The sequence below is a fragment of the Neomonachus schauinslandi genome, chromosome 10 (assembly GCF_002201575.2).
Source record: "Neomonachus schauinslandi chromosome 10, ASM220157v2, whole genome shotgun sequence".
Lineage (NCBI taxonomy): Eukaryota > Metazoa > Chordata > Mammalia > Carnivora > Phocidae > Neomonachus > Neomonachus schauinslandi.
This window is the reverse complement of record NC_058412.1, coordinates 52,443,852-52,462,889: the sequence shown is the minus strand read 5'-3', so window position 1 is coordinate 52,462,889 and position 19,038 is coordinate 52,443,852. Positions and strand designations below refer to the sequence as shown.

The window sequence follows — 19,038 nt, the reverse complement described above, 5'->3', positions numbered from 1 at the left end:
CCGTGACCCCTAAACAGTGCACCTAATAAGATTAGTGGGTTATGTGTGTTCATGGGGTAGCTGGGAAAATATAATGGCAAATAACCAGCCAATCAGGCATGCAGGGCATGTTCACAAGGGAGGCATTCATAACTCAAAATGGTGCTTATTAGAGTAGAAATCACTAGAATGAACCCCATTTTAGGTCTTTGACTTGTCTTCTCAAACCTCCCATAAACAGCTCTGCTTCAGGTTAACTACTAAAAGCCTAAAAATCAACTCTCTACAGCTCTTGGGTTAATTGCTCCAATACCACACACAGTAGCTGTACAGAGCGCAGGAGATTTTCCACTTCTACATCACCACACGCTTCCAGGATGTAAGTTTTCTTATTAATGGAATATTCTTGAAGTAAATATCTCCCTAAATGATGCAGATGTTTGCTCCTACAGGCATCATTCTTGGAAAACTGCAACTTAAATTCAACAACATGAAAGCAATAATGAGCACTTCGCCTAACAAAATATTCAGACATGACCTGGATCATACACACACTTGGTTGAAAGGCCATTAAACCTTCCTGAAATGAAAACTGAATGCAACTTAGCTAATTAAATTATTAAAGATCATATGCCTGGTTGAATTTATGTCCTTGTAAATAAGAATACTTTTACATATTTTTCCCTTGACAACTTCAATATTTTGAGACCTCAGACATTGTAATTCATCAGTGATAAGTGTTCAAATTCATTCTGTAAATTTTAGTTTCTGAATCAAAATCCATCTGCAATGCCACTTAACTTTCATTTTTAAATTCTTCTTATAATGCAAGTTCTATTTCATTCATTATCATCTTTAAAGATTCAAATTACACAAATGCTATCGAATAAATTGTGAAAATCTGGGGCACCTGGGTGGCTCAGTTGGTTAGGTGTCTGCCTGTGGCTCAGGTCATGATCCCAGGGTTCTGGATTGAGCCTGCTTCTCCCTCTCCCTCTGCCTTCTGCTCCCCCAGCTTGTGTGCTCTCTCTCTAATAAAATAAATAAAATCTTCTTTAAAAAATTGTGAAAATCTCCTTTTTCTCCTTTTTCTATCTTTTTTCCATCTCCATACAAGGGAGGTATCTACTGTTAATCCCACACAAACTGTCCCAATCCTTCAGCTATGAACCTACGTATATGTACAGTCCTTTAACTATTCATATATAAAGCTAGATGTACATAGTTTTAGAGGGCACTTTTTTTTAACACATAAATGTGATGACTCTATATATATTGTTTCTTTTACTTAAAATGTTGGATATCTTTTTATGTCAGTATATACACATCCACCTTATTCTATTTAACGGCTGCGTACTACTCCATAATAGATTTATTTTACCTAATCATTTCCCTCCTGTTGAGGTTTTTCTAACTCTTTGTAATTACAAACAATGCTGCAATTAAACGTATACACATCAAAACTTGATGCTTATCATAAAACATATTCAATACTCTAATCATGGAGGCATATCCTACACACAAGGTTCCTTTAAAAACAGGAAATACTGAGATTATGTTTTCTACAATCCTAAAAACACCAAGAAAAAATTATAACATTTAGAGTGACACAATGAGGAATTTCAATTATTAGTGTTTTTTAATTATTTAAAATCTTTTCCCTATTTATAAATGCTGGTTCAAGTGTCCCCTACTTTGTTGTAAATACACATTGCCACTGGAAGGAGCTCCGTAACCCTTCTCTCTTGCACATTTAACACTCTGGAACTCAAAGCACTGTTCAAACCCTGACATCTCTAATTACACACTCCCTCACAGCCTACCTACGGCATCCTCTTTCCTGAGAAAAAGCATGCACCTCCTGCTCACAACCCTTCAAACACTCCATCTTTCCCACTTCCATCTAACCAATCCCATCGGACCACAACTTTTCAGCATCCTGACAAGTCAGCCCCTCTGGGCCCACCATGCTCTTACTCTCGAGTCCCTGAGCAGGCCTACATCAGAGTCCATCCACTTCAAGTCCATCCATCCATTTCAGGCCCACTTTTGTACGGGCCCTCCCAACTGCTGGCCAATCCTATTAATTCACTGCTTGTCCAACTTTCAAACTTCCCCAGATATTATTCTAAAACTAGAATCTAGACTACTCCATGTCTCTCTTCCCAGTTTCTCAATTTCTGGTAGATTCTCACAGAACTGAAGCTTTCATTTTCATCTTAACAGTATATACCCTCTCACCCTTCCTACATTGTTCCAACATGCCAGAGGCTGTTCACCCTGGAGACATGCTGTGGATACAGATACAGCCTGGTGAGAGATCCACAACACTCTCCCCTGGATTTTCAAGGGCCAAAAAGAGCTCACCAGACACCACTGGAACATCTAAGGCACAGGGCCCTCCCTCTGGGCAAACCCACTCCAGGGTGCCTTATCCTTCACTATGAGCTCAAAATAAAGAAATATATCTCACACACTATTCCTTGAAGCCAGTCTCTCCTACCTGTAACTCTTGATAAGTGATTCCTCAACTGTCTAAAAACAGAACCTTTTATTACATCAAAATATTTTGAGGATCCTACACAATCGTGGGTTGAATTTTTAATTATCCAGTGATCTAGAACAACTTCTGTACAACTTTACAGACAATGCTTAGAGTATGAATCAATCAGTGAAAACCAATAATAACTTCACAGCTTATAGGTCAAGAACCACAGCTCTAGAACTCAACTTTTCAACTCTATCAGGGGACCTCAGTTCCACAATACTCCCTCCTCTGCTGGTATGCATGCCCTCCTCCTCAACACAAACTCAGGTTCCTCTGCCTTCATATATTCAACTTCTCTAATCATTTCTTTACAGCCAAATGCAATTAATTTCTCTCTGCAATATTAAATATGAATGATCTTCTACTTCTGTAGATTCTGTCCAAGTCAATAAACTACTTTGGAACTCTTCTGCCTCTAATCACTGCTCTTTGGCCCCTTTTCCTGGAATTTTTACTTCTTCTTTCAAACCCCATGGCAACAGTTCTCAACCTATTTCTGCCTCCATTCACTGCTGGGTAAATGCCACCAATGATATCTCTCACAGTGCACTAATTCTCTACCAGCTGGCACTATTCCTCAACCTAAGAGTACTGCTGCTGGGGCGCCTGGCTGCCTCAGTCCACAGGGCATGCGACTCTTGATCTTGGGATTATTAAATTCGAGCCCCACACTGGGTGTAGAGATTACTTAAAAAAAAAAAAAAGGTACTGCCCCATTACCTGGAACATTCCTCCCCTAACTAGTCTCTGAATTTCTATTCAACCCACTTGTAGACCATAACATGGCAATGAACAATGAACAAGAAATGCCTACTAACACTCACACCTGTTGCATGCCTTGTGTTGCACCTGCGTATTCACGGTTTCCTTCAACCAGACAGCAATTCCTTGAAGGCAATTCCCTTATGTTAGTCATCTCTCCAAAGGACAAAGCACCAACTATATAAAGCCATCACTTCAAATATCTTCTAATGCTTTCTAGGTACTTGAAATGTACAGTCAAAAATTCCTTTATAAAATTAAACATACTCTTAACATACAAACAAACAAAAAAAAATTCCTAAACCACAGAAAGAGAACACTATTTTGCAGGATGCTAAATAGGGATAAGGTGAAATGTTCCATAATTAAAGGTTTAAGAAATACTGAGTTAAAGTTAACAGGTTTATTTGTAGAACTTTCTAGAAACTTTAATCTTGCTAATTGTGAATCTCCAAAAGCAGAATTTCCCACACTTGTGTTATAAAACTCTTTCCCACCTTCTATTGCTCATAACCAGCACCTATTAACTTCTCTCTTTCCAGGGAACACAATTCAGGAAATACTTATTAAGCAATAAATTATTTTCTTTCACAACTACTTTATATCCAGTATGATTTCCAAGGATATGTTAATAGAATTGGTTTTACGATTTATCCTAGTAGCCAGCCTCAGCATCCCTCAATTACCTCCAAAGCTATTAGATAGTATTATTACAAAAATCTTTTTAAGGATTCATTTCAGGATACTTTTAAATTATAAGCTCCCTTACTGCTTTTAAATAGCTCCATTTACAAAATTTCCATTTTGTAATGGCTCCATTTACAAAAATTCCATTTATATACACCATTGGATCAGAGGGTATACCCGCTCTTCCAGGGACAATGTCTAGAGGCATTCAGAATGGTCCCATGTTTTTTTGTTTTGTTTTTTTTTTTTAAAGATTTTATCTATTTATTTGACAGAGACACAGCGAGAGAGGGAACACAAGCAGGGGGAGTGGGAGAGGGAGAAGCAGGCTTCCCGCAGAGCAGGGAGCCCGATGCGGGGCTTGATCCCAGGACCCTGGGATCATGACCTGAGCCGAAGGCAGACGCTTAACGACTGAGCCACCCAGGCGCCCCAAGAATGGTCCCATGTTTGACATACCATCACAGGCTGTCCAAAATACAGCCTCTAACAAAACTAGGCTGTCCCAAACCCCTGGTAATAGAACTGTTTACCTTTATACCAAGGAGGTCGGAAAAGCACCAAAATCCACATGTGGCATGTGCCCAGGCCAACTTTCGAGGCATTTGTGCTGTGAGACTTACAGTTCTTATGAGGTTGTCTAAGACGGAAAAAACACATCAGTAGAGACTGCGGTGATTCCATGTGTGTTGTGTCAGTGACTGGATCAGGCATGCTGGGCTTACTGAGGAGAACAGTGTTTTGAACGTGTTGAAGGAACAAGCACAGAGTCAGAAAGCTAAATTTAAAAATGCAGTTTTGAATAATAAAAAAAATCAAAAGAAAAAAAGAACAGTATAACCCTACATTTATTAAAAAAAAAACAAAAAACAAAAAAACCCACAACAGTACAATCTGTTAAAAGCTGTGGGTAGCTTAAGTGACTTGCCATTCTCTCACCAAAACAAAAGGTAGTACAAACAAAAAAGGACAAAGTGTATTCTAAAGAACCAAGAGGAAGAGGAAGATAAAATAAATTTGGAAAACAGGCACACTATTCTTCTTCTCTGGGAGATTTACAACACTTATTAGCCCACTAAAGGTTCCAAGAAACCTTCCAAAAAAAAAAAAAAAGCCAGTTCAACACTGTTTAATCTATTGCTTCCCAAATTTACTTGACTGCAGAATCTTTTTTTTCCTGATTAACACTATTAACATCCCAACATAAGCTGGTAAACATTATGACAGTTTTATCAGTATATCTGATTGGAAAAAGCATATCACAGAATTTTCTGCCTTCATTCTTCTGTTTCAACACTGTACAGTGTTGAAACAAAATAATCTTTTAGAAAAACTTGGAATAGGCAGCAGGTAATCAGAAGGTAAACTTCTATGGGTCCGGGATGGGTGATATAGGTGATGGAGATTAAGGAGGGCACTTGTCCATGATGATCCCTGAGTGAGGTATGGAATCCTTCAATTACTACACTGTACACCTGAAACTAATGTAACACTGTGTTAACTACACTGGAATTAAATTAAAATGAAAAAGAAGGTAAACCTCTAAATTTTCCTATCTAATCTCATTCCCACTCACTTCCTCTGCCTAGAAATTTTATTTCAATGATTGAGATATGGGAAGAAAATAAATAAGTCAGAGGCGCCTGGGTGGCTCAGTCGTTAAGAGTCTGCCTTCGGCTCGGGTCATGATCCCGGGGTCCTGGGATCGAGCCCCGCATCAGGCTCCCTGCTCAGCGGGGAGCCTGCTTCACCCCTCCCACTCCCCCTGCTTGTGTTCCCTCTCTCGCTGTGTCTCTGTCAAATAAATAAAATCTTAAAAAAAAAAAAAAGAAAAGAAATGTCATTCTTTTAACAGTTAAGTTTCAGAATTTACATTAAAGAGGAAATAAATTCTGAACTCTATTCCTGGAATCATGCAAAACTGTTCTGGGTTAAAAGCAGGACCTTGGAAATGTTTCAAATACTATTTCTTTATAACTGGTGTGTTTCCTCAGCAGTAAAACTCTATGAAATGGGGATGTTGGCTGCGTGAAAACTCCTACTTATCTAGTCTCCACCCCAAAGCCTCACCCTTATCTGAACCTTTCTAAAGCAAATCTGATTTTTTCTTTTATGGTACTTTTTTTTTTCCTGAAACAAGATGAAGAAGAAGAGGAAATGACCCGCAACCAGAAAGCCACGTACTTAACTAGGCACACACCTCATCATTCAGGAAAAGTTAATTACCAAATGAAGCATCTTGGGGATTAACCAGTTTGCAAATTCACTACTTTGCAGCTACAACCTAAATAATGTTTTTCAAAACCACTCTACTAACTAGGCACAGCAAAAGTATAACTGATTCCAAAGTCGGCTCTAATCTAATAATTCCAGAAACTATTTATAGATGTTTCTGTTTTGAGTGTTTTTTTTTAAGCTACTCTAAACTTAAACCTGCTCATTTTCAGAAGCTGAAATTATCATAAAGTTAAATACAAGAAAAATATACACTAATGAGTACAAGCCACTTCCCCCCAGGATATTCTTGCAAAAGGCTGTGAAGAATAAGTTTCCCAGATAGCTTCAATTCTATTACAAGCCTACTTCCCTTAAAAAAACGTTCCTTCTTCCAGGTGTAAGGTTAGCTGTAAATTTCAGTAAAAGTGCAGGAATACTTTCCACCAACAATGGCCAAGTAAATACCTATTTTGGAGTTTATCAATCATTTCAGATATAATTCTGACAATCCCCTTTACTAACAGTTTTAGGGAATATTAAAACTACTAAGTCCTGAAACATGGAATAAAAGGACATATGTTCTAACTGCTCTTGGTAAAACATTTATTAAATGTGGACCAACATTGTTCATAGGTGTTTTAAATGGGTGCACGTGATAACGCATGTTATGGTCACTTTCGGGCCTCTTCCACCACAGGATTAGGTCTAAGCCCATTCACCAAGTTATTGATTAGCAATGGTTTCTGTTGAGACAGGGGGTGGCAGGAAGTAAGATTATGTGGAATGCCACTGTCATTCCAGCTGTATATAGTTCTGTTTCTATTGGGCCTGCCCGAAAGAAAGCAACTAAAAATAAGTATTTTTAAAAAGATAAAACCTGGAAGAAAGGAAGATAAGTTCAAGCGATCTCACCTGATGTTCCACAGGTTGCCTCACTCACCTGACGGACTCTTGAAGGCAAACCGCTCCACACCTCAGTTCCCTCGGCCCTCTCTCCTTTTCCAAGACATCTATCTACATTTTGGTTCCCTTCTCCGCGAAAAACCGCCCCCCTTGGCCCCCCAAATCCACTCTAGAGCCCGCCCTCCTCTCAGGTGCCCTCCTAGGTCCACCACCCCCATCCCGTTCGCAGAGGCCGGCCTCCGCACCCAGCACCCAGACTTCACACCCTCACACTCCGGCTCCCGCCAGCGCCTCCGGCCTCGGCGGCGCCCGCACCGCACCCCAGCACCGCCCCGCAACACGCCCCCCGCCCGCAGCCCCCTTACCGCACATGATGCAAAAGGCACGGTCCGCGGGCGAGCGGCGAACGGCTGGCGAGGTCGGGAGCGCACACACGAGCCTCGGGGGCGATCGGCGAGCTTGGGGGCCCGGGGCAAGCCAACACGACTCCCTCGGGGATGCGACGGCCGAAGGAACGACAGCCTTCTCGGCCTCCCGGGCTCGCCAGCAACTGCCGACGGGCCCCGCCCCTCGGCGCGCAGCGCGCCGCCGCCGCCGCCTCCCGCGGATCCCATTGGGCCGCATCCGTGCCGCTCACGCGCAGCTCCCGCCTCCCCGCACCGCCCCGCACCGCCCTCGAGCCCACGCAGGCGCTGGCCTGCTGGCGGCGGAGACGTGGCAGCAGTCGGCGGCCGCATCCGCTTGGGGTTCCTGGAGCTGCCCGGCCCCCGGGCGAGCAGCTGGAGGAACCACGCCGTGGGGGAGGAAGAAACTCGGCGGCTGGCAGGGAAAGACGGAACGTTAAGGAAAGAGGAGGATGGAATTGTCAGCAAAGCAAATAGCATTGGAGCACGCGCCCAATGCAACCCAAGGCCCCAGGCTACGAAGCAGCGGAGAAAGGGGGAAGAAAGAGGGAGGCCTGAAAAGGGGGTTCTGGGGAACAAATAAACAAGTCAGGCTGGAAAGGGACATAAGGCTGAAGAAAAATTGCAAAGAAAACTGAATGAGGTAGGGAGGAAAGGGAAACCAAAATTCTTGATGTAAAGCGCCGTTCAGGTTCGTCCAGTCTTTCTGGTGACAGGCAATTCAGTTCCGGACTTAAGCTCTGTGTAATATGCCTGGCCTCTAACGCCCTCCGCACCCCACCCCACTCCCATTCATTGCCTCCCTAACCCCCAGATTTTGGCAGAGCGGATTCGGGGGTGGGGGGAAGGTAAAGCTCAACGATACAACACTGTGCTCCTGGGCTTGTGAAACTTCTGGCCCGGACTTCTGATGGCCCACCTGAGAAGACTAGGAATTGCCCAGATTTGACAGCCGTACATTTGACTCACTGACGATTCATTCTGTGAATTAATGCACCACTCCTGCCAAGAGAGACTTAATCAGAGAGAGATGATGTTTCTGAGAATTTATTATCCAAGCATTTGCTCTAGGAAGATTTAAATGGTATCTTTAGTCAAATGTAGATAGTTATCGTAACTATTAATGGCTCTAGATTAGGATCAAATAAAAACTTGATTGGCATACAGAACATGGCATGGACTTCTGACCCTAGTTATCTGGGCTTACCTCACACGATTGCTGTCTTCCTACCCCACCTTCCAGCCCTTTACACTCCAACAACGCTACACCGTTTCCCGTTTCCCTACTGCGCCAACATTCTCAAATATTTTGTACACATTAGTTACTCTTCGTGGAATCCCCACCCCATTGGGAAAAACCTATTTTTTTCTCCCTAGACAGACTTAGGGACATGGATTAAGCTCTCATTCTTTGACCTGCCCCCTTTAAATCAATATACTTCTGACATTGTGTGTGTGTATTTCCCTCCTAGGCTGTTTCTTGAGGCTAGAACAAGCCTTTGCATACCTAACACCTAGTATAAACCCTAGCACAAAATAACAGATCAAAATGTTTCTGTGGCACCTGGCCGGCTCACTCAGTGAAGCATGCGACTCTTGATCTCAAGGTCATGGGTTTGAGCCCCACATTGGGGGTAGAGAGTACTTAAAAAAAATAAAAGAATAAAATTTTTTAAAAAATGTTTTTGAAGGAGTGAAAAAAGCCATATTAGTGGAATTGACTTCCTATGACTGGGTATATGATCAAGTGAACGAAAGAAGGGCTTTTCAGATTTTCTTAGAGGGAAAAAATAAATGCTTTTTATTACTTGCCTCAAAGAGAGGCTAGAAAAATGTTACATTTAACTAATAGAAGTATTTATCACCTAAGAGCCCTTTAATATTTTAGGCCCTTAAGCCCCTAAATGTCCCCAGAGCAAAGTTAAAAAAAGTGAGCTGTTTGTTAATAGACAACACATTTTTTTTTTTAAAGATTTTATTTATTTATTTGACAGAGAGAGAGATAGCGAGAGCAGGAACACAAGCAGGGGGAGTGGGAGAGGGAGAAGCAGGCTTCCCGCTGAGTAGGGAGCCCGATGCGGGGCTCGATCCCAGGACCCTGGGATCATGACCTGAGCCGAAGGCAGACGCTTCATGACTGAGCCACCCAGGCACCCCGACAACACATTTCTTAATTCAAGAGGCAAGAGACTGTGGATGTACATCTTGGCCTCAGAACCCTCATCTAAGAGTTTCTAGTAAGACTGCAGTGATATTGCCAAGGAGTCAAGGTAACAAAGAGAGGAGGAAAGCAAGGGGTTCAATGGTATTTTAGTTTGAGCGTGAGAACTTTGGTGCTACTGCTGTCACTTTCTTTGTGGCATCATCAGGTTTGCTAGCAGTGCACAAAGGTGTTGTTCAAACACTGGAATCACACTTTGACTCCTTGGTGATTATAATTAATAATACTGTGGGTTCCACATTTTTTTTAGATATACCAACTAGAAGGCCGATGGCCTTCTGCCCAGCAGGATGTATGGCAAGGAGGAGGTTGAGAGAAACTTTCAAAGTCAATATTTTCCCAACCCAATGCAACAAAGAGCCCTTTATAACTATGCTCCAGTCAAGACACTAATATGAAAGAATTCTGTTTGTCTGACCCCCGTCTCTATAGAGCTTTGCCTTAGCTGGACCTTTGGGAATAGGGGCTGGAGAATAAAATAAATGATCTGTAAAGGAAAGGGGACATCTGGGTCTAATTCAAACATCTGAAGAAATGGAAAGGATTTTCTCTCCTCATCAAAAGTTCTGAACTAACTAAGCTTTAAAAAAAAAAAAAAAAAAGGAATGATGGTAAGGATGGTGTCATCATCTCTTTAAGTCCATTTCTCTGTTCACAGATTTGTCCGGTTAAACCTGATGGCTCTGTCTCCTCCATGCCATACAGCCTGATGGGCAGAAGGCCATTAGGGTTTCCAGCTGCCATTTCTAAAGAAAAGGAACTGTAATTAAAATAGCTTTATAAAATTTTTAAATGGGGGGCAGGGGGATGGCACCTGGGTGCCTCAGTCAGTTGAGCCTCAGACTCTTGGTTTCGGCTCAGGTTGTGATCTCATGGGTCGTGGGATCAAGCCCCATGTGGGACTCCCCACTCATGGGGTAGTCTACTTAAAGATTCTCTCCCACTGCCCCTCACCCCACTTGGGTGTGCACCACGCACACTCTTTCTGTCTCTCTCAAATAAATGGATAGAATCTTAAAAAAAAAAAGATTTTTAAATGTCCTCATGTTTGTAATTTTTGTTATCCCTTACCTGAATTCCAATAACAAATAGCAATAAAATTATTAGAATAAAAAATGCCTAGATACAAACTTCCAGTTATAGGTTTGGGGAATGTAATGAACAGGATGGTAACTATAGTTAATAATACTTCATTGTATATTTGAAAGTTGCTAAGAGAGTAGATCTTAAAAAGTTTTTATCATAAGAAAAAAATTGTAACTATGTTTGGTGATGAGTGTAAACAAGACTTATTGTGGTGATTGTTATGCAATATATACATATACCCAATCATTCTGTTGTAACCTGAAACTAATATATGTCCGTTATATTTCAATTAAAAAAGAAAGGCCTGTGCGTAACAAGAATATGGGGAGCAGGGATACAAATGTCCCAATTTTTAGGGAGTCTTGTGGAGAAATGTACCCCAGTGGGCAGAGAAGATGGTGGTAAGTATCAAAGGAAGAAGAAACAGAAGGAGCTACTAAGGCCTATGAGATGGAAGAAATGAACACAAGAATAAAAGGCACCAGTCAGGGCCTCAGCAAGACCCCTTCAGTGAACCCCTCTGGTTCCACCACCATCCCAATTCATCCTATACACCTTCACACCAAAATGACCTTTAAAAACACAAATCTGATTGTTTCTCCCTGCTTCCAATTCAGTGGGTACCCTTCAGCTGCAGGATTAAGTCCAGACTCCTATGTACACACACACAGTTACCCAGGATTTCATTCCTGCCGGTTCTATCAGCATCATTTCCCACTACTCTACTCAAGCAATCATCTTATGGTCTAGCTATATTGAACTAGTTCCCTATGAATGGACTACGATGCTTTTTCATCTTTGCATGTGCTCTTTTTTGAAAGGAAGCACTAAAAAGGTAACTCTATGTTAAATAGGGCATGACTATAGAGAACTAATCACAAAATGGGATTAGAAGGGGACCACAAAGTTCCTTTGTCCAAAATTACCTCCACTCCTTACCTATCACATTGTCTAAACTCTTATCTGTATTTCTATATTTGAGGCAGAGCACCTTGCCTTCCCCCAGGAGGTCTACAGTAAGTCATTATCTTCTATTAACACTTTACAGTGACACTACATATAATTTTCATTTGGATACCAGGTATGAAAAGGTCACTGAAGAAATGAGAGTTTTGATGCAGATGAAGTTGATTCTGAAATCAGAAAGAAGGCAGATCTGGACAGATCACCTTGGTTGATGACACTGGTCAAAAAAGGGACAACATAAGGGCATGTGGAATTGAGTATGATAATGCAGAAAGAAGTGGCCAAGATATGGAAGAAGGAATCAGAAATAAGATAAAAGCAAACTCTGCCCTCTATAATGGTTAATTTTATGTATCAACTTGGCTGAGCCACAGTGCCCAAATATTTGGTCAAACACTATTCTGGATGTTAGTGTACTTTGGATGAGATTAATATTTAAACCAGTGGACTTTGAGTAAAGCAGATTGCTCTTTATAATGCAGGTGGGCCTCACGCAATCAGTTGAAGACCTGAATAGAACACAAGACTGACCTCCCTGGAGCAAGAAGGAATTAGGCAGCACTCAGCCTTTGGACTTCAACTGCAACATTGGCTCTTCCCTTGTGTCCAGTCTCACAGCCCACCCTGAAGATTTCAGACTTGCCAGCCTCCATAATTACATGAGCCAATTCCTTGAAATAAATACTTAGATAAATAGATACAATTCATTTTGTTTCTCTGGAGAACCTTAATACATCTACTTAATGTTGATCTTACTGATTTTCTCAATGCTGAATATATGAATTTGTTTTAAATTTCTAAAGGATAGAGCTTTTAATGACAAAGAATAGAAATCCACTCAAAGTAGCTACAGAGGGGATTTATTGGCTAATGTCATTGGAAAGGACAGGGGTACAGCTTCAGGCACACCTGTATCCAGGGACACAAACGGTATTGTCAGAACTCCCTTTGATTCTCTCTCCCTGACCTTATGCACAGGGAAATGACCCTCAAACACCTCTGGAATCACATCTTTATAGTTTGCAGTCCAAGGGGAGAGAGGCTATTCCTCCATCCTCACTTTTCATATTCTAGGCAAGGATTCGGATGGGTCCAATGCAGACTCCTATGCCCCACTCATTCGTGTGGCAGAAGGCAGGACACTGTGGTTAGACAATTCGACCAGCACCACATGGAGTCATCAGAGGCACACAGAGCCAACAAGAGAGCCAGCAAGTTCCCCCAGCACCACGTAGACTCCTTTTCCTCAAAGGAAAGGGGAAGGTGTTGCTAAAAAATGAAGGGACACCTGGAAGACACAAACAAAAGATGCCCACTACATCAGATGAACACAGCCTTGACTGCCCCACCAGGAAACCTCAAGCTTAGGAACAAAGGATGTGGACTCCCACTAGAATTAGGATATTCCCCTATACTCCTCTCTGCAGTGCCTCCAACTTTTCCCAGTAGGCAGAACCTAGGGCAGAGTTTTCTAGCTCTGCTAGAAGGAAACTCACTCTACTGCCTAGAAATTGTCCCCAAATAGGAAACCATGAGATTAACTGGTCCTATCTACTATTTCTGTTCTGTAGGATGTGATCAGAGCTGGAATGAAAGCAGACCATTCATGGAGCTGCCTAGAGCTGAAAGATCACTAGAAGTGTAAGGTGACAGGAAAAAAAAATACGATTTCCTAGTTTCTTTCAGGTGATACAAAGGCATTTCTGCATAGCCTACAAGAACCCTGTCAAGATTGCATAGATAACTGTTGTGGGGAAATGGAGTATAAAGCTGGGTTTTCCCAAGAAGATATAAATTCCCACTGGACTGAAGAGCAGCTAGCTTCCTACTGCTGGAAAAAGGGTGGTGGTGTGGGGGGGAAGGACACATATGCACATACCACTGCTTTGGCTCATTAAAGTCAGGAGCAAATAAAAGATGGAAGACTTTGGCCCACTAGAAAGCAGCACCTATGAAGGCAAGGAATGCTCTCCCCCATCAGGTAAGAATACTCAGGAGGGGTATGTGGGTCTAATCCCCTTAAGACAAAATATAGGGTCTGCAGCCAGAATGCCAGGGTTCATATTCCTGGCTTTTCCACTGAAGTTGTATGGCAATGGAAAACGTACTTCTCCCTGTGCCTCATGGGGACAGTAACAGTTACCGATCTCATAGGGTTAAATGACTTCATAAATGTAAGGTGCTTATAATAGTGTTTGTCACATAGTGAATGCCAATGAAAGTTTGCTATTTTTAAATATTTTACTCCTTGTCATTCTGGATAGCGCTTCATCCTAATTCTCATTAGCAAAAAATCCTCCAAGTGTTTGGCTGACTCTTGGCCAATAATCTTAGTTTCAAATGTCCCATGTTCATAAAGGGTTTTCCAATAATACTTGCAAGATTTTATACATTTTGGGGGACTAATTTTTGTTTTTACCAAACACAACTTAATGTGAATGATTACTTCCCTTTTTTGTGGACCGTATAGGAGAAAATAAAGTATAATTAAAAAATTCAAAAGTAAAAACTTTTACCTGATTAAACTACACCTTCTAAATTAACTTTTGATCAAAAAAGTGGCTCAATTAATTTAAAAATATATTGTGTTCATTTTAAGATTGGTATTTGGCACCATCTGCCACAAATAAAAAAAGCAGTAAAATTAATGTACCAACTCCTCCATGATTTACCAAGGCTCTTTGTTAGAAGGCAATCAGCTTCAAGTGACAGCACCCGCCAACAGTAGTTGTTCAAAACAAGGAAACCTCTTATCTCACATGATATTCTGAAAATGGGTGGTTCCCGGGCTAGCTCAAAAGTCAATAATGTCCTCAAGGATCCAGGCCTTGTTTCCTTCTTCTTTGCCATTCTCAGTGGACTGGCTTTTCATCATGATTTTAAGTTGACTGTCATAGCCTTGACATTAAGTTTTCATTCTACAGCATACCAAACAGGAAAGAAAAGAATCGAGGGGAAAAGAGCCCTCTTTACATAGATTAACTCTCTCTCTTAATCAGGGAAGAAAATCTTTTAAAAACACTCCAGTAGACCCTCTCTTCCAGCTCGTTGGCCAGAGCTGGGTCTTATGCCCACACCTAAACTAATGACTGGCAAAGAGAAAAGGAGTCAAAATGACTGGTTGAGATTAGTTATAATTAATCCCCTGAGGTGGGATCTACCTTCCCTGGTCACATCACAAATGATAATTGACAGGGCACCTGGGTGGCTCAGTTGGTTAAGTGTCTGCCTTCGGCTCAGGTCATGATCCCAGGGTCCTGGGATTGAGCCCCACACAGGGCTTCCAGATTGGCAGGGAGTCTGATTCTCCCTCTGCCACTCCCCCTGCTTGTGCTCTCTCTCTCTCAAAAAAATAAAATCTTTAAAAAAGAAATGATATTTGAAAGGGCCTCCACCACTAGATTCTGTAGCACTCTGTTCAGCCCACTGTTTGCTTCTGTACCATTTCCAGGGAAGGACTTTCACTTTACACTCAGGCCGTACTTCGCTTCTTGCAGTTCCCAAATACATTTCACAGCTTCCAGATTCTGTTTACACTGCTCTGTATGTCTAGGAAGATCTTCCCCACCTTTCCTCCTGTTTCTCATGGCTGCTCCCTTTTGCAGAAAATCTTCCCAATACCTTGGCCTCTCAGTTCCACGATTTCCTTTCCTCCAAGAATCTAATTCACTCCCCACTTCAGCCACTTATTTCATGGCCATACCCAAGACTTGTCATTAACTCTATCTCCTCATCTCAATTTCCTGTAGCTTCTTAAGGGCAGGTTAATGTGTCTAGTCTACAAAGCAATTCCCAGAGTCTGACCTGAATTCATCTATAATAGCTTAGGGAACAAATTCTCCAACCCCACTGTCTGGTTCTATGAACCAAAGGACAAACATATAAACTTTAAATCCCAGCATTTACAAATCCTGGAGTTCTTCCTGTTTCCATCGCTATCTTTTTTTTTTTTTTTAGATTTTATTTATTTGAGAGGGAGAGCAGAGTGAGAGAGAGAGAGAGCATGCACAGAAACAGGGGTGAGGGGTAGAGGGAGAGGGACAAGTAGACTCTGCGCTGAGCAGGGAACCCAGTTTGGGGCTCAATCCCAGGACCCTGAGATCATGACCTGAGCTGAAGGCAGACGCTTAACCCACGGAGCCACCCAGGTGCCCCTCCAACCCTATCTTAATATCGATACTTTTGGGAACCAGAATTCCAGAAATACAATGTACCACTGCTATTTCCCTCTTATCATGATATTGTCTGTGAACTACTGTCTCTGAATATTATAGAAAATGAGAGAGAAGGGTAATTTACTATGTTGGGTATTCGAAAAGGCAGTACCTCTATGGTAGAAAGATAACTGACCAAATTTCTGGCATGGCACGGATTATAAATCTCTGAGTCGGGAAAAGCCAGTGGAAGAAGAACCAAAGCAATTTCTCATCTTTTTTTTTTTTAGAGATTCTGCTTCAAAAAATAAAGCCTGAGCATACTAAGGCAGCTTTTCCCTCAATTCAGCCTGCTGTGTTTTCTACCAATGGAAATTCTGTCTACGTTCTGGAACTTGGTTCTTTTATTAGTTTTCAGCATTATGACTACTTTTTTGGGGGAAGGGGGAGAGAGGGAGAGGGAGAGAGAAAATCTTAAGCCGGCTCCACGCCCAGTGCAGAGCCCAAAGTGGGGCTCGTTCTCACAACCCTCAGATCATGAGTTGAGCCGAAATCAAGTCAGACACTTAATCTAGTGAGCCACCCAGGCACCCCTAACCAGATACCATTTTTAAGCCAGAAATGGTTTAGTTTTTTTTAACAAGATAAAAATCCAGTAAAGATAGTTTCAAATATTTCACAAAAAGCTAAGCCATTTTAAAGTATTTTTATAAGCATTCTCCTCATTTACTTCTGTATAAAAAAAGTAAATAAATTAAATGAGGGAAAATGAACTGCTTCACACATTATGCAAAGAAGGAACCATGAGAAATAAAGAACAAACATTAAAATATCCCTGGATAAAATCCACATGTACAGAGGATGATTCAGGATGTTATAAATAACTCATATGAGGTAAAGCAAATATTGCAATGTTTATATATCAGTCTCCAAAAAAGGGGCATATTTTATTAATCCTCAAGTTCCTTAGCAGATTAATAATAAAAGCTTGGTATATATTATCAATAAGTCCAACTGCTGGGCCCAAAGAAAATTCTAATTACTTTAAGGTGAGTTTGCTTCTTTTTCATCTGATTCATCATCCATAACCTAAAACCAAGAAAAAAAAAAAAGAATTTAAGAATTAAGAAAAAGATTAGAAATTGCTATTTTCCTGATTATACCATTACTTGCTTACCTGAAATACTCTACTCTATAATAATGCATGTCAATCCAGTAAGGCCAAGTCTATCAACAGCCCCCAAAACACAAGTTTGTCTCATAATCTGGTATAACAACATAAAAGCAAATTTAATATTGCAAATTAATTAAGCACTGGTCTCTTTTTCTTGTCCCCAAAAAATTTTCCAGTACCAGAGTCTCAGCTGGACACTGACTATAACAATTAATTAATTGGTATTTCCTAGCCACAAGACTAATATGATTAACTTTTTTTTTCCCCCAAAATATTCTATTTACTTAAATATATTCTTAGGAGCTACACCAAACTTTTATAAAAATATATTATTAGAAAAATGAATCCCTAAAAAAAGTAAAGAAGGGCACCTGGGTGGCTCAGTTGGTTAAGCGACTGCCTTCGGCTCAGGTCATGATCCTGGAGTCCCTGGATCGAGTCCCGCATCGGGCTCCCTGCTCGGCAGGGAGTCTGCTTCGTCCTCTGACCCTATCCCCTCTCATGTGTTCTCTCTCTCATTCTCTCTCTCTCAAATAAATAAATAAAATCTTAAAAAAAAAAAAAAAAGTAAAGAAAATATCATACTAGCAACTAATTGTTTTGGTCTTACTCAGATAAAAATTCATTTTAAACCTTAGAAAAATGTGAGGACCTTCATTTCTAATAAGTTAAATTATTAGAAAAATACTAATGAATACCTGATTTAAAAAGGAAAAGATTAATCTTTTTTTTAATGATTTATTCATTTGAGAAAGAAAGCATGTGTGTGGGGGGGTGAGGGGGTTGGGGGAGGGGCCGAGGGAGAGAATCTCAAGCAGACTCCCAGCTGAGCATGGAGCCCATGCCAGGCTCGATCTTATGACACCAAGATCAGACTTGAGCCAAAACCAAGAGTCGGACGTGTAACCAACTACACCACCCAGGTGCCCCAAGATTAGTATCTTTTCATGAGTTAATATATTACTCAGAAAATAAAGAATTGTCCTTCGGAGAGGAAAAAAGTTATATAAACTCAGGAATTTTTTTTTTCAACATACCTACTACAATTAAACACCAATTCAAGTTTATAACCTGACTACCAATTCATCACCCCACCCTGGACAAGTGAACAAATGTTCCTTTGTCAATCCACCAAAGTGTCAAGTAATGCAATTCTTTAAAGAGGCATATAAGGCATAGAGAAGATTATGAAACAAAAATAAGTTTGTTTCTTTAAATCTGGAAGAATGTGGTTCTGATCTGAGACTATCATGGAAAAATAATTCCCCCGTATTTTCTCTTTTGAGTTGAGTAAAAATAGATATTTCCTTCTAAGGAATTGATATTTTTATAATTAATCTCAGCAACATACAATCCGAAGAATTTTGTCAATCAATTCCTATTTTAGGCAGAATATTCCTAAATTTGGAAACATTCTTCCAAATACTTATTTAATACAAAGAATGTACACAACATGTACAACACACAGGGCTAAGTGTTGGAGAGGAACACAAAGACCTGGATACGATGACAAGTCTTTCAAGGAACTTACCCATAAACATAAATCTGAAACAGACACAATGAAAGAGGCTTTGGACCGAAGCAGAGCCTAAGTCCACAGAAAAGACCAATAAGGCTTTCAAAGAGAAGATGCCATGTATTGTACTGAAAGGACAGATTTTAGTACTACCCAGAGATGAGTGGTTCTCAAAGGAGCTGAGGAGATGCCCTCGCCCTAAAGGCACAGAATGATCTGAAGAGTTTTTTCAAATTTCTCATTTCCATACATTCTTTTTTCCTCCTTGATAATCTCCTTCCATAAGGCCAAGCCTCTTGGTTGAGAATTGCTGCACTGAAGGTCACTATTTACTGCTGAGATGGATCTGTGCTATATTCCTGAGGTACCTTGGGGCAGAAAAAATGCTGCTATCAGGCTAGAACTCCGCTCAGTACTCTGT

At 41.0% G+C, this 19,038-nt stretch overlaps 2 protein-coding genes across 4 annotated transcripts in view; both read right to left on the bottom strand.

The window, feature by feature from the left end:
- The window catches only part of GFPT1 (glutamine--fructose-6-phosphate transaminase 1), a 52,785-nt gene extending 45,075 nt beyond the window's left edge, over window positions 1-7,710 (bottom strand). Inside the window, exons 1-3 of the mRNA XM_021699122.1 lie at window positions 7,462-7,710; window positions 6,869-6,936; window positions 4,510-4,616 (exon numbers count right to left, since the gene is read on the bottom strand). Coding sequence (XP_021554797.1) covers window positions 4,510-4,616; window positions 6,869-6,936; window positions 7,462-7,710 — 424 coding nt within the window. The remainder of the gene's footprint in view (window positions 1-4,509; window positions 4,617-6,868; window positions 6,937-7,461) is intronic.
- A 4,921-nt stretch (window positions 7,711-12,631) lies between these two features.
- NFU1 (NFU1 iron-sulfur cluster scaffold) overlaps window positions 12,632-19,038 on the bottom strand; it is a 28,553-nt gene continuing 22,146 nt past the window's right edge. For 2 of the 3 annotated variants that reach the window (XM_021699128.1, XM_021699130.1), the window contains 2 exons: window positions 16,971-17,016; window positions 12,632-13,061 (listed from right to left, as the gene is read on the bottom strand). In XM_021699128.1, coding sequence (XP_021554803.1) covers window positions 16,972-17,016 — 45 coding nt within the window. In that variant the 3' untranslated portion in view covers window positions 12,632-13,061; window position 16,971. Of the gene's footprint in view, window positions 13,062-16,841; window positions 17,017-19,038 lie in introns of those variants that run through there. The other variant, XM_021699129.1, reaches the window with a different exon arrangement.